This window comes from Prunus avium, chromosome 2, assembly GCF_965620075.1.
Source record: "Prunus avium chromosome 2, drPruAviu1.hap1.1, whole genome shotgun sequence".
NCBI classification, from domain to species: Eukaryota; Viridiplantae; Streptophyta; class Magnoliopsida; order Rosales; family Rosaceae; genus Prunus; species Prunus avium.
In genome coordinates, this window is record NC_142285.1 from 43,268,486 (window position 1) to 43,282,266 (window position 13,781).

A 13,781-nucleotide genomic window follows, 5' to 3' on the forward strand; every position below is an offset into this window, starting at 1 on the left:
AATCGATGACGGTAGATGATGGCTCCAGTGATGCGGCGCCGGCTACATCGGCTTTGTGTTGGGCGAGTATAGCTTAGCTGCGCGTCATGCGCGAGTGAGCTAAGGCCCTCCAATTTTTCCGCGTCAGCGCACGTCCACCTTTTGTCTCCCCTGGGCCCGCATGCTTCAGATGAAAAAAATTTATCTATATTATTATTTGCATCAAAACATCCATCTCCGGGAGTTTGACTGACGTAGTTTCCGGCGACTTGGGGGTGTATATGTGATTTACAATTTACAACCCAGAGTGAGAGTGTGAACCAGTAAAGTTTTTAATCGCGCTCGAGAATCAACACTCTCATATTTGGATTTTCCAGACTTGGAAGATACCCCGTGGACTTGTTCGATAGAGCTCCACTTTTTAGAGTGGCGCCACCGCTGCTTCCTGCTTCAATTTTTACATCCAACAATTTGCATGTCCTTTGATTTTTATGAAATCTTTCGGCAATTTTCTGCTTTCTAATGGAAATTCAAATTCCGCGGTAAGTGAAATTTTGTTTTGTTTTTAAAATTTTTATGTAATTCATGATATGAAGCATTGATCATACTGTCTATGAACTCCATAAGCTTGCTTGATCTAGAAAAGTTAGCAGTAGAGTTGTAAGCTCATTCTTGTTTGTTAAATTACATGTTCCATTCAGGGTACAGGGTTGCGATTTAGAAGAAAATGCTGAAGAAAAATTTCCCAAATCTAATGCTAATGGCATACATCGTTCAGGGAAATGTTTACCAGCAGTGGACTTGGTTGCAGATAAGTTGCATAGACTTTTAAGACCTGGTTTTGAATGGATTATTATGAATATCAGAGAAGCATTGAAATCTTGTTATGGAGTTTTGGCTATAGGGTTGGGTTCCAAGAATAAATTTGTTAATCCCCAGGAACTAGTCCTGCTGCAACGATGGAATACGATACTTCAAGTTCTGTGTGTTGTCTCACTTTCACTGGATCCTTTGTTCTGTTATCTCCTTATCGTCAATGATGAGAATAAGTGCCTTAGATTGGATACAAGATTGGGGAACATAGCTATTCTTTTGCGATCCGTCATTGATTTCTTTCATCTATTTCGCATCGTCATTCAGTTCCGTGCTAGTATTACTATTATCACTCCTTCTCATGCATCTGGAACTGGAAGAAACGAATCAGTTACAGAGCCTCCAGCATCAGTAGGGACATATCTGTTGTTGTGGTTCCTACTGGACATACTAGTAATTCTTCCACTTCCACAGGTAAGGAAAGCCACCCTGCTTAAAAAAGTATTTGTAGTGTCCGGTTATAAGCTTGAGTGTTTGTTCAACTTATAAGATTTTTAATTTTCATGTTGAACAACTTAAACTTTACATGACGGTATGAGCCTACGAGCAGGAGCTCGTTTTATAGAATTTTATTGCACAGGGGATTGGTTAAAGATTCACTATGTTGGATCTGTCCAGGTGGTGGTTTTTTTCATTATTCCAAGATTAAATGACTCAAGGGTTTTCAAAGCAATCGTTTTATAGAATTTTATTGCACAGGGGATTGGTTAAAGATTCACTATGTTGGATCTGTCCTGGTGGTAATTTTTTTCATTATTCCAAGATTAAATGACTCAAGGGTTTTCAAAGCAACAAAGTCATTGAACTTTATAGTTATCCTTCAATATGTGCTAAGGGTTCTTCGAATCAGCTCCTGGTTGAAGAAAGCTACAAGGACTTCTGGCATCCTTGCTGAAACTGCAGGGGCTAAAGCTGCATTTAATCTCTTTCTTTATATGCTTGCCAGTCATGTAAGTTTACCATTTCTAGTTGTCTATTTTATGATATCTAAGAGTGATGTGCTGCAGGCAAAACATAAGAAACTTATTAAGAAACTAAATATGATTCTCTTGGAATAAATTCTGAAAGTCAAGGGTTCTTCTGGCCCTGCAGGTTGTTGGAGCCTTTTGGTACCTGTTCTCTATAGAAAGAAAAGCAGCATGTTGGCGACAAGTCTGTAAAAATCATGCTGGTGGTGATTACTGTTCTTTATATTGTGGTGATGACACATTTGGAGCCACCACACTTCTGAATGACTCTTGCTCTGCAAAGACACCAAATTCCACACTCTTCGATTTTGGAATATATTCTGATGCCCTTAAATCTGGCGTCATCAATTCAGCAGATTTTGTACAGAAGATATCTTACTGCTTTTGGTGGGGACTGCAAAATCTGAGGTTTGTGCACCTCAAATCCATCCTTTGTCAAATTAAACCAAATCAAATCATATAAATAATTGTTGAACCGCATAGTTTTAAGTATTGTAGATTTTTCTTCTTGCACATTTGTTTACTAACTTGTGATTTTTTTTGTATTCATACTCTGCAGCTCCCTGGGTCAAAACCTCAAAACAAGTACCTATGTGTGGGAAATCTACTTTTCAGTTGTGATTTCAATTTCTGGCTTGGTATTATTTGTATTTCTTATTGGAAATATGCAGGTTGGTGTTATGAATACGTTTATTTCAGAGCTCTCAGTTCCCCTGCTGCTAAATCTTATATCCATTCATCTGAATGCATTGTTGTTGGATGATACTCAGAAACTAGACTTCTTTGACAAGAATGTTTAAGTCCTTTGAGACATCACATGATGAACTGTGTTTTGTTGTGGAACAGACATATTTGCAGTCAAAAACTGCAAGATTGGAGGAAATGAGATTGAAGGGGCAAGAGATAGAATTGTGGATGGCTTTCCATTCCCTTCCTCGGAAGCTTAAGAAGCGGGTACGACAATATGAGAAATACAAATGGCAAGAAACCAGAGGCGTCGATGTGGAGAATTTTCTGCACAATCTTCCCAGGGACCTCAGGAGAGATACAAAGCGGCATCTTTGCTCAGGTCCACTCAGCAAAGTGAGACTTGTTGAATTTGTCCCTCCCTATAATTCTTGTTGAAGTTTATCAACAAGTCTTGTACATGATGATGATGAGATGATATTTTGGTAGGCCTAGGCTTTTCTGAACTTATTTGATTTGATGTAGGTGCCAGTGCTTCAAAATATGAACAAACGACTGTTGGATGCAATCTGCGAGCATCTGAAGCCAGTGCTTTACATAGAGCATAGCTTCATATTTCGAAAGGAAGATCCACTTGATGAGATGCTGTTTATCACGCGTGGGAAGGTCTTGGCTTACTCCAGCAGTACTTGCGGTGAAGGCGCTAATTCTCTTGAAAAGGGTGATTTCTATGGAGAAGAACTTCTGGATTGGGTGCTCAAGACTTGTCCGGCTCCCGCGTTATCCAACCTTCCCATCTCAACCAAAACAGTCCAAGCTGAGACGAAAGTGGAAGTGTTTGCCCTCAAAGCCAATGATTTGAAACATGTGGTCTCTAAATTCTGGTGGCTTTTCAGCATGGAGTTGAGGAACTCTAACAGCTTTGGTTTGCAGCAATGGGAACCAAGGGCAGCTTGTGTTTTGCAAACAGCATGGCGCCGCTATAAAAGAGAAAAGCTTCAAAAGTCTCCCAGGTTGACTAAAGAGGGCAGTCTTTCTGCCACTGATCACCATGCTCATGCTGTCTCAGAAACACAGCATAAGTAGGTATGTCTAATGAACTGTTAAAGCATTGATGTAATTCAGGCAGTGTTCGAAAAATCGGCCTAGGCTGGAGGACACTGCTGACCAAACATGTTAAGCTACGGCTTCAACATTGTTATCAAGGCATTTTGTTTCAGAGTGAATGCTCATTTAACCAGCGAGTGTTCGGCCACCCAGAAGGTTTTTATGTTGGGTCTTTTATTTCTCCTGTTTTGATGATTTTAGATTCAGAAAGAGAGAGAGAGATGAGGATTGAAGAAGAAGATAGGTCGGGTTATGTTTGAGCGAGAGAGAGGAGACAGCTCGTGTTAGACTTAGGGTTTGAGAAGGAAAATTGCATTTATGTGTAAAAGGAGAGGTGGGCTTTTAATTGGGCCTGGTCTTAAAACACTAATAAAACCAAATGCCCTGTTTAGATATATAATTTTCATTTTGACCAAAAAAAAAGAAAGATATTATTTTGATTGGGATTGGCCTCAGAAAATACAACATTAAATGGATTTCGCATTATGAAATCACTAATAAGTAACAAATAACAAATAAATATTATATTATTTATTTAATATATATGTATTATGGCATTTTATAATTTTATAATTTTTATATTTTGCATGATTTTGGTATAAATTTATAATATATAATAAAAAAAGAAACTCCTAGGCACCCGCCTATCTTTGATTTACTTAATTTCTTCTGGCTACTTAGCTTTGATTTTATTCACATGATGATTGCCGTTCAATCTCGATCAATCTCTACTGTATTATTTGACAAGCAAAATTCAAAGAAATCGAACCCATAAATATTGTAATGGAAATACAAAACAAAATATCATACATGGATAGCGATATATAAGATATGAGGCTTGCATGTTAATGCTTGTTCAATCACAATCACATAAAAATATCCCAAATATCACCTCCTGCTTTTTTAGCTTCAACCAAATTGCCACAGTAATAGTGTTGTGAGGAGATGAGACTTGCAGTATAACTATAAAGCATCGAGTGCTTAGTACTGTAAGTCTGTATGGCGCTTCCCGATAAATAAAATTGGAGACACTTGGGAATAAAGTTTCTAGTGTTACTTGTTTGATGTTATAAAGCAGTAAACATGATCCTCGTATTTTCCTGAAAGTTATGCCATGCTCCCATTCTCCACAAGGCCGAACAAAAGTTATGAACATGAGGGTTGCTATTTTGTAATCTAAAGTCCACTCCTTTTTACTATAATCTTTTAACACCCATATCTTGATGCTTCGTGATGATGAAAAAGAAAGACCCATGATTGCCAAACACCCCCTTATATTAAGCAAATGCATGTCATCAAAATGTAAAAAACCATCCAAGTTGGGATGATATGTGCAATTAAATTTCTCTTTCTTGAAATCAAAAGAAAATATATGATTTCCATGCAAGCTTTCTTCTTTATTTTCGCGAACCAACCAATGCATGTCTCGATGTGCAGATACATTCTTGTCGCTTAAACCACAACAAGGAATTGAATCTATCTCACTCCATGACGAGCTTGTGCCCAATACATAAACGTGTGCCACCTCAAAATTGAGTTCATGATTTTTGGCAACACAAACAATCTTGAGGATGTTGCTTATATTATCAAATCCCATACCATACCAAACATCGAATGCCACGTTACTCGTTGGGAGTGGCATGAGTGGAAACTTTAGAACTTCCATCCTAATAAGAGGGTTAACTATGAAGCATGAATCTTTGCATCTATATCTACTTTTGAAGAAGAAAAAAAGTTGCTAAAAACACAATCTAGCTCGAAACGATTTCCACGACTTAGAATCTTTGAGACAAGAAAACTATATTTAATTTCTCTTAAAACGTAGTCTCCATTGTATTTCAGTGACCGGAAGACCATGGTGAATTTGTCATGTCGAGTACGAGAGCTAGTAATAAGCATAAGTTGAGGTACTTCAACAACACCGGAGTAGTTCATGCAACATGGTGTGTGAAGTGTAGCAAAGAAGGAACAGTCAAACTAGGTTGAAAAATGACTTCGAAACACACTGGATGCGACAAATTGATTGTGTGGGGAGTCTCGTGAGAATGTTGAGAATGATGTCGTTGAGTAGGTTTGCCAAGAGTAACTTTGTTGTCCTTAGCTTCTTCAATCCTACTCACTCAAACAAAATATTCAATTACAAATTTAATTTGAATAATAAATCTGTAAATTATAATAGGAATTCGCAATTTCTCCCAAACTTTATGCGGTTGCACTTTCCATAGACCCAACCAATACTTTCGCCCCAAGAAAAAAGCCAAAGAAAGTAATAATTAAATTGTTTTATATAAATCTATATATAACACACATATGAACAGCACTAACCTTGAAGAAGAGCCTTGCATGCTGCTTTTCATTTTGATTTAGATTCTTCTTCTTTTTTAGGAGAAGTTAATCCAACGGCATTAGGACTAGTTATGTCCTGCTAACAATACTTGTACAACAATTAATCCAAAAGGAAAATAAGAAGGAGAAACAATTATAATTTTTGCAAAGTTTTAAAATCTGGTGGATAGGCAATTGCAAAAACTGCAAACACCTTGGTAGGGTCGGATGCAAAATATAATAAATACGAATGAAACCAACAATATAAAGATTTATATTAATTCGGCTTTGTAGTCTAGGTCTAGGTCGAATATGACGTAGGAATTCTAGTAATAACAAAAATTCTAATCTCAATATAATCCAAACCCAAATGATTCTCATACAAATGAGCCAAGAACTATACTCATATTCTTCTTGCTCACAAATACAAAAAAGAGACAAGAATACCAAATTTTTGAAACCACATATAATATTTAGTGTTTGGCACTGGAGAGTTTTCGATGCTAAACAAAGCTGATAGTGGATACACTCTCACACATGCACACACTTTAAGAAGGTTGCAGGCAAAACATAAGAAACTTGAGAAACTAAATATGAGGAATATTTACAGAGGGAATTTATAAACTTGGTTCCCTTTAATCCATATTAATTTGTGTTGTTTCCACAGTGTTAGTACTTAGTAGTGACCATCGAGGGTTCTTCTGGCCCTGCAGGTTGTTGGAGCCTTTTGGTACTTATTCTCTATAAAAAGAAAAGAAGCATGTTGGCGACAAGTCTGTAGCAGTTTTGGTTTGCAGCAATGAACAAACATTGCAATGTCCATTCTCAGTATTCGTCCAAGTAACTCTAACAGCTTCCAATGTTAGATGTAGCTGAGGAAGCAGAAAATACAGCAATGGTTCAAGCATGGAGCTGAGGAATTCTAACAGCTTTGGTTTGCAGCAATGGGAACCAAGGGCAGCTTATGTTTTGCAAACAGCATGGTGCCGCTATAAAAGAGAAAAGCTTCAAAAGTCTCCCAGGTTGGCTTAAGAGGGCAGTCTTTCGGCCACTGATCACCATGCTCATGCTGTCTCAGAAACACAACATAAGTGGGTATGGCTAATAAACTGTTAAAGCATTGGTGTAATTCAGGCAGTGTTCGAAAAATCAGCCTAGGCGAGAGTACACTGCTGACCAAACATGTTAAGCTACGGCTTCAACATTGTTATCAAGGCATTTTTTTTTTTACCGCCTACTCATTTAACCAGCCAGTGTTCCAAAAATTGGCCTAGGCGGCACCTAGGCGCTAGGCGGCCGCACAGACGGTTTTTATGGTGACCCTTTTATTTCTCTTATTTTGATGATTTTAGATTCACGTGTTAAGCTATAGCTTCAACATTGTTATCAAGGCATTTTGTTTCAGACTCCCTGCTCATTTAACCAGCCAGTGTTCCAAAAATGGGCCTAGGCGCTAGGCGGTGGGCGCCCTCCTAGGTGACCTGGGCGGGTCTGACTCAGAAAAATGAGATGATGATGATATGAGCGAGAAAGAGAGAGAGACAGTGGCGTACCTACATAGGTGCAAAGAGGTCCCCTAGTCGGAAAAAAGCCATGGAGGTGCTAGATTTGCCTCTCTGCGCTAGGGTCCAAGGTTTTAAAGCGTTATTTAAGGGGTCTGGAAATCGCCTCAAGGAGCCAATCGTTTGGCAAGTTACACATACTAGCATGGTTCAGGGCGATGCGAGGTGCACGATGTGTTGCAGATGTGTCTTTGATGGAGGCTGAGGCAATGGTTCACGAAGGAAGAAGATAACTCTATACCCTAATGGTGAAACTAGTAATGAAGTCAACCATCCTTTGGGCCTGTGTTTTGTTGCAGTCAAAATTTGCAAAATCCTAAGCCACCCAAATAAGTGGGCCTAATGGACTTTCTCTAACCCACGGAAGTTGGCTTCGAATTGAACACACCTACCCATTATGTTAACGGGCAGGGCCAGGACAATGAATGAAACACCCAATCCCATTACATTTTTTATTTTTCTACCGTTTCAGCCGTCTTCAGGGAAGTGCACGTGTCCCTCCCCTCTGTAATGTAATGGGGGAGTGTCGATGTCAGGTTATGACGGCTACCTCTCATGTAATTAATTAATTATCCGGCATAAACAAAATCACAAACCCCCCCAATTATTAATGATTACCATCAAATGGATGAGGATATATAGTAATGCGTATCGTAATTAATCATATTTTTATGACAATTTATGTCCTCAACCTCGTTATTCCTTCAATAACCACCTCCTCCTCTCATCAATTTTTCTCTATGTTGGTCATGTATTGCTCCATGCCTCTAACATGCATATGTATGCATCAATATTTTATTTTTTTTCGTTGGAAGAGGAATTTGAACTTAAAATCTCTTTCAATATCCGAACTGACGAGATGGTATCATGGAGTTGTATGTATCATGTCATGATGCTTAAGCAACCATCATCATCACTCTTCTCTTCCTAAGTTCCTATCATGGGTGCATGTGCATTTGTGGGTGTTTAATTAAAGAAAAAAAATTACAATTATAGATGCATTAAGATCATAATTAAGGAATGGTGCGGCCCCCTTTTGTGATTGGTAATCGTTCACCAATTTAATGTGGCATTGAGTAAGTGCCACAGGGGAATTGTAACCCCCTACACAGAGCGTGTGCACGAACTTCAAATCCCATTCTCTCCTTCCCCAAATTAATTCAAGGATTAGCCTCGCTCTCTTTTGTGCTGCTTTCTTCATTATATTTTCATTCTCTAATTCCCAAAGTTTCCAACTGTCACTCTGACTTTGACGTTTCTCTCATACCCATTTTCTCCCAAATGGATTCTATCCAACTTCAGGTTCCAAAGATTGAGATTAACCCACATGGCTTCGACTCCATACAGTACTATCAAGACCCATTTCATGAGAAGTAAGATTAAAAAAAATCCCTCTTTTGCTGCACCATTTCCTTTTTTTTTTTCTTCTGATAAATGCTTTTTACTTTTTGGTTTCTTTGATCACATTTGCTTATCTACTCTGTTTCTCCAAACCCCCAAATTTGTTGAAGAATTGAAGAATGCTATGCTCCTCTATACATCTTTTATTTTGTTATTACACAACTTTTATTATATGGGTTACTTTACTTTTGCAGTGTTTCATTAGAAGAACATCTACAGCTTGACAATTTCTTTGAGTTCAATTCAATCCCTTTGGAATGGAACCAGAACCAACATGCCCACATGGGTTTCCAAGGTTTTGAAGATTTAGGCAGCTGGGATTTCATGTTGGACAATACTGATTTCACATCACCTTGTGATTATGTTGTGGTTGATGAAAAGCCTGTGACCACCATGGTGGATTCTTTTGATTTCTCCAACAACCCTACAAGTGATTTGGATGAAGCTTCAAGAATGGCTGACTGGCGGATTGTAAGTTGGGCCAAACATGAAGAGGAAAGCTGGGCAAGTAATGGGATTTATAATAAGAAGAAGTCTGCTGCATTGGAATTGGATGAGATACAAAAGTACTTTGACCTCCCCATCACTCAAGCAGCCAAGAAATTGAACGTGGGATTGACTGTTCTGAAGAGGAGGTGCAGGGAATTAAACATCATGAGGTGGCCACACAGAAAGATTAAGAGCTTGAAGGCTCTGATTGAAAATGTTAAGGTACGTGTGCATGTTGTTGACAGTGATGAGAGATTATCGTTTTCATTGCAATTTGCAACTACCCACTTAATTAATAGAAAATCTGAATTATATATGTTAAATACTCTATGCTCATGATTGAATTTAAAGGCCAAGTAGTGCCTTTTTTGTCTACTGCCGACTGATAATTTCCCCTTAAAATAGGGATCTGTGAATAACAAGTGGTGAGGAAGGATATATAGGAGTAGGTTTGTTTCATTGTCAAGCCCTTGACTTTGCTTTGTGGCCAAGGATGCATGACTACTTATGGACCACGTATTATAAGAGGCTACCATGAATGACTATTCTAATGTATTATTTATCTATGCAAAGGCTTGTAGCTCAAGTGATTAAGAGAATTTTAGCTATGCATGCCCAAGGTCTTATTTTCGATTCCCCCTCCCACAATATTGCTCATAAAAAAAAAAAAGTATGACATGTTATACATGAAGGTGATTGGTTTTCAATCTCTGTTTTTTGGAAGACAGTGTGTAGGATTGACTGTTGAAATGCAGGGTTTGGGATTGACCAATGAGCTAAAGATGCTGGAGGAGCAGAAAAAGCTTCTAGAGCAACTGCCAGATATGGAGCTAACAGAGAGAGCCAAAAAGCTGAGGCAGGCTTCTTTCAAAGCCAATTACAAGATGAAGAGGTCTTTGATCACTGCTCGTCCATGACTTTATCATCATTCAAATATATCAATGTCAAACAGAAATATCTTTTCTCTGTTAGCAGACTATTAAGACCACACATGTTTAGTTAATATCCACGCAAACATTAAACAGATGAGAAAATCAGGACACATATATGGTAGGAACGGTCAGATTGATGTTTCTATTTTTGATCAATCATCCATCTCCTTGCCTGCTATTGTGATCAAAGCTTGTTGAATGTGTTTTCATCTCTCCATTACAGATTTTCTCTTGTTTTTATCAGTTATCCATTTTCTGTAGTAACTGTTAAAGACTGATCAACTTGCTTTTCTATGAGCAAAAGTTCAGTAATTTAATAAAAGAAAGAAAAATTAGAGTAGATGAGAATAATATCTAGGAATTTTAGATAATATGGGAACAAGTTGTTGGCACGCTGACAACAATTTGAATGGTGGGTTGGAGCATATAATATATATAAGATGATGAAGCATATAATATATATTAGACTAATTGACTATTTTTTTCATGATCTGGTTCTGCTATATATACACAAATTCAACAAGTAGGAAAATGAACCATCCAACAGTTGCAAGACTTTACGATGCCATTTTTCTCATTTTTTCTTGCCTGCGTCTCCATGGGACCACCTGCTTAAAACTTTCATAAATGCTTGCCTGCAATTATTTAAAATAATAATAAAAATAATTAACTATTTGAGCTGAGCAAAAAATTAATCACATTTTAATTTCACAACACTGGTTCCGAAATTAATATAGGTTATGCTAATTTTGGCCTATTGATTTTCTTCGACAACAAAAAAAACATTTTGTTAATCATTTCGTTATTTTTCTCTTTTTTTGGGTATTTGTGGAAAGCCACATGAACTCAAGTTCATCACAAGGATGCCAAAATTTATATTGAAATTCACATCAAACATTTTGTAGTATGAACTTAGTCCTTCTCAACATGATTAAGTTTATGCACAAATCTGATGAAACTAAAGGTGGAAAAATAAAAAAATAAAAAAATTTGAGTTTGAGAGCTTGTAAGTATATTAAACACTCACCCACGTATGTGACTTTGTGTGAGTAACACTCATGAAGCTAGCTCTCCTCCTAACTCTTGTGATATTCACCTTTGTTTCGCCACCGCCGCCCCCACCGCTGCCACCAGCCGCAGGCAAAAAGTCAAAGCCGCCATGGTCAACAACCTCCTTGTTCTTCCTGAAACTCCCCCACCTCATAGACCCAAAACCACCACCTCTACCACTCTCCTTGCAGATCCTCTTGCTCCCCAAACTATCGGGGTTCCTAACTCTAAACGAAAAAGACAGATTCCGGCCGACGTCAGGCCCGTCCAGCACGGTGGTTGGGGAGGGCATGTTGGTAATTTTGGCAGCCTCATTGAGCAACCTCGGAGGCAGTTCCAAGGATCTTGCGCACTTGGCCTTGGATTCTGTGGTGGAGCAGTGCCTAGGCTTCCCTGGTGCTTCCTCCCACTGGAAGGGAACAGAGACTAAGGTTTGGAGTGGTGGGGTCAGCATCCCCGGAGGCTCGGGTGGCTGGTTCGGAAGTGAGAACAAAGACAGCTTTGGTGTGGCGCAGACGCATGCTTCCTTCACTGGTTCAGACCCCATGCTCTTCTTCAGCCTTTATCTCTCTCTCAAAACAATTTCTCAAAACAGAGAAAACAGAGCGAGCCTGTTCATATTCTAATCGGTTGGTGAGATTGGTGTGTACGTTTTTATAGAGAGAGAGAGAGAGAGAGAGAGAGATGACTTGGTCTTTGAGGAGTTTTTAGAGAGAGAGGAGTTAGGAGTTGGTGGTGGTGGTGAATGTGAATTGCGAGGGTCGCAGCAAACGCTCCTGGCGCTTATTCTTCACGAGAAAATGCCAGTTTCTATATATTATTTCTTTTTGTTTACGTGGGGGGGTTAAGATAGGACGAAAATGCCCTTTGGGTCAATGAGGTGTGGGTCCCCCCCTCTGGAAATCTGATGGTCACGATCGATGTGGATAACGACAAACAACTGTCATTTCTCAATTGGGTCGCTCAGAAAAGTCGTAGTTGATGAAATGGGAAAATAAGATTTTAATCTTGGTATTGGTATTAATTATACTCTTACTCTACATGCTTGCTTGCTCCTCCCAGTCCTTTTCCTTGTCCTTTGCATCTTCTTCCGCTTCCTTTTTCTTTCTTTCTTTGTCACACACACACACACAAAGAAAATTGAAGAAAATGAAGAAAGGGTAATTAAATTTTGAACAGGGTTGGGTGGGAAGGGAAGGGAAGGGAACGGAACTCTCTCTTTTCTTCAAATATTTTGACTAGCAAATTTGGTGATTTGGTTAGAGTCTCTCTCTCTCTGTTTGGTTTGATGACAGATCAAATTTCAAAAACTACGTACCGGTATTTTGAAGAGCTCTTTATTGATATTCTTACAAACTTTAATCAGTCAAAAGTTACAGAAAGCTGCCGTGAACATTTTGGTGCAGACAAAAGAAAAAGAGAATATCTGATCAATACTGCAGAAACAAAACAGATGGTAGTGATTCATCTGCTCTTAACTATGAAGTATGATATGAATACAGATATGATTTGACTCGATTATTCTTGTATTTGTTAGGCCACTTGTTCTGCATTGTTTGTTGAAAATAGATGAATACTTGGGTAAACTCAGCCTGGCTGGCTGTGAAGTTGAACTAGCCTAGTAAGGGCCAGGAATAAAACAAAAAAGTCCTTATATAATTCATTTTCAATACTGGCGCCCCCAACTGAAGTCCCATTCCTCTCACAAACATGCTGTTTCTTGATTTCTTAATCGAGCTCCATCTACCAAACTGAAACTAAAGAATGTAGTTGCATTTCTTCCAGCAGGGAAAGGAAGATAATTCCAACTCTAATTTGAAGTGTGTGCCTAAATATGATGATAGTGTTTTTCCCTAGTTTTTTAAGGGTAAGGGGGGACAAAGCCAAACCACTACGTAACCATGATAGTCTTTTTCTTTTTATTTTTTCCAATATTTTAACTACGGATGTTTCAAATACTTTCTTCTTTAATACTTTGTTTCTTTGCTTTAAAAGGTGGCGCTCATTATAAAAAATATGATTGCACATATATAATATATAGATCGATTCTTTAATAAGTATTTTATGTTAAGGATTGGTTATATACGTTTAATCTTGGGCGTTGGATTGCATTTATTAAATATGTTGATAGTCTCTTAGATGCAATCTAACGGCCGAGATTATAAATATATAACCAATCCTTAACTTAAATACTTAATAGAAAATTTCCCTAATTAATCAGTAACGAGCCACCAAATCCTTTGACATTTTTAACTCATTCATTTGCCTGCCAGGAACAACAACCATGTGCTTCTTGTTTAAAGTTTTATATTGGTAAAGAGATAATGCATGCAAATATTGTTTTCTTTCATCAGCAGCACCATTATCCTCAACTTGAAACGTAGCAATAATAGCACCTAATTGACAAC

At 38.2% G+C, this 13,781-nt stretch overlaps 3 protein-coding genes across 4 annotated transcripts; 2 read left to right on the forward strand and 1 right to left on the reverse strand.

The window, feature by feature from the left end:
* Window positions 1-85: 85 nt before the first annotated feature.
* LOC110767127 (cyclic nucleotide-gated ion channel 1-like) lies at window positions 86-4,056 on the forward strand. Of its 2 annotated transcripts, XM_088247976.1 has the most exons (8): window positions 86-521; window positions 681-1,266; window positions 1,471-1,527; window positions 1,650-1,802; window positions 1,945-2,228; window positions 2,380-2,491; window positions 2,667-2,903; window positions 3,033-4,056. In XM_088247976.1, the coding sequence occupies exons 1-8, from the start codon at window positions 502-504 to the stop codon at window positions 3,591-3,593; spliced, it is 2,010 nt and encodes a 669-aa protein (XP_088104102.1). In that variant the 5' UTR covers window positions 86-501; the 3' UTR covers window positions 3,594-4,056. The 2 variants fall into 2 exon arrangements, with proteins under 2 accessions (XP_088104102.1, XP_088104101.1); XM_088247975.1 differs by lacking the exon at window positions 1,471-1,527 and having other exon boundaries at window positions 681-1,265; window positions 1,589-1,802.
* A 4,510-nt stretch (window positions 4,057-8,566) lies between these two features.
* On the forward strand, window positions 8,567-10,473 carry RKD4 (RWP-RK domain-containing protein). Its single transcript, XM_021970572.2, has 3 exons — window positions 8,567-8,874; window positions 9,097-9,613; window positions 10,147-10,473. The coding sequence occupies exons 1-3, from the start codon at window positions 8,783-8,785 to the stop codon at window positions 10,306-10,308; spliced, it is 771 nt and encodes a 256-aa protein (XP_021826264.1). The 5' UTR covers window positions 8,567-8,782; the 3' UTR covers window positions 10,309-10,473.
* Window positions 10,474-10,755: 282 nt separating this feature from the next.
* LOC110767129 (uncharacterized protein At4g00950) lies at window positions 10,756-12,170 on the reverse strand. The gene is made up of 2 exons (XM_021970573.2): window positions 11,351-12,170; window positions 10,756-10,958 (listed from the first exon to the last, which is right to left on the reverse strand). Exons 1-2 carry the CDS (start codon window positions 11,918-11,920, stop codon window positions 10,881-10,883), a joined length of 648 nt encoding a protein of 215 aa, XP_021826265.1. The 5' UTR covers window positions 11,921-12,170; the 3' UTR covers window positions 10,756-10,880.
* Window positions 12,171-13,781: the final 1,611 nt, after the last annotated feature.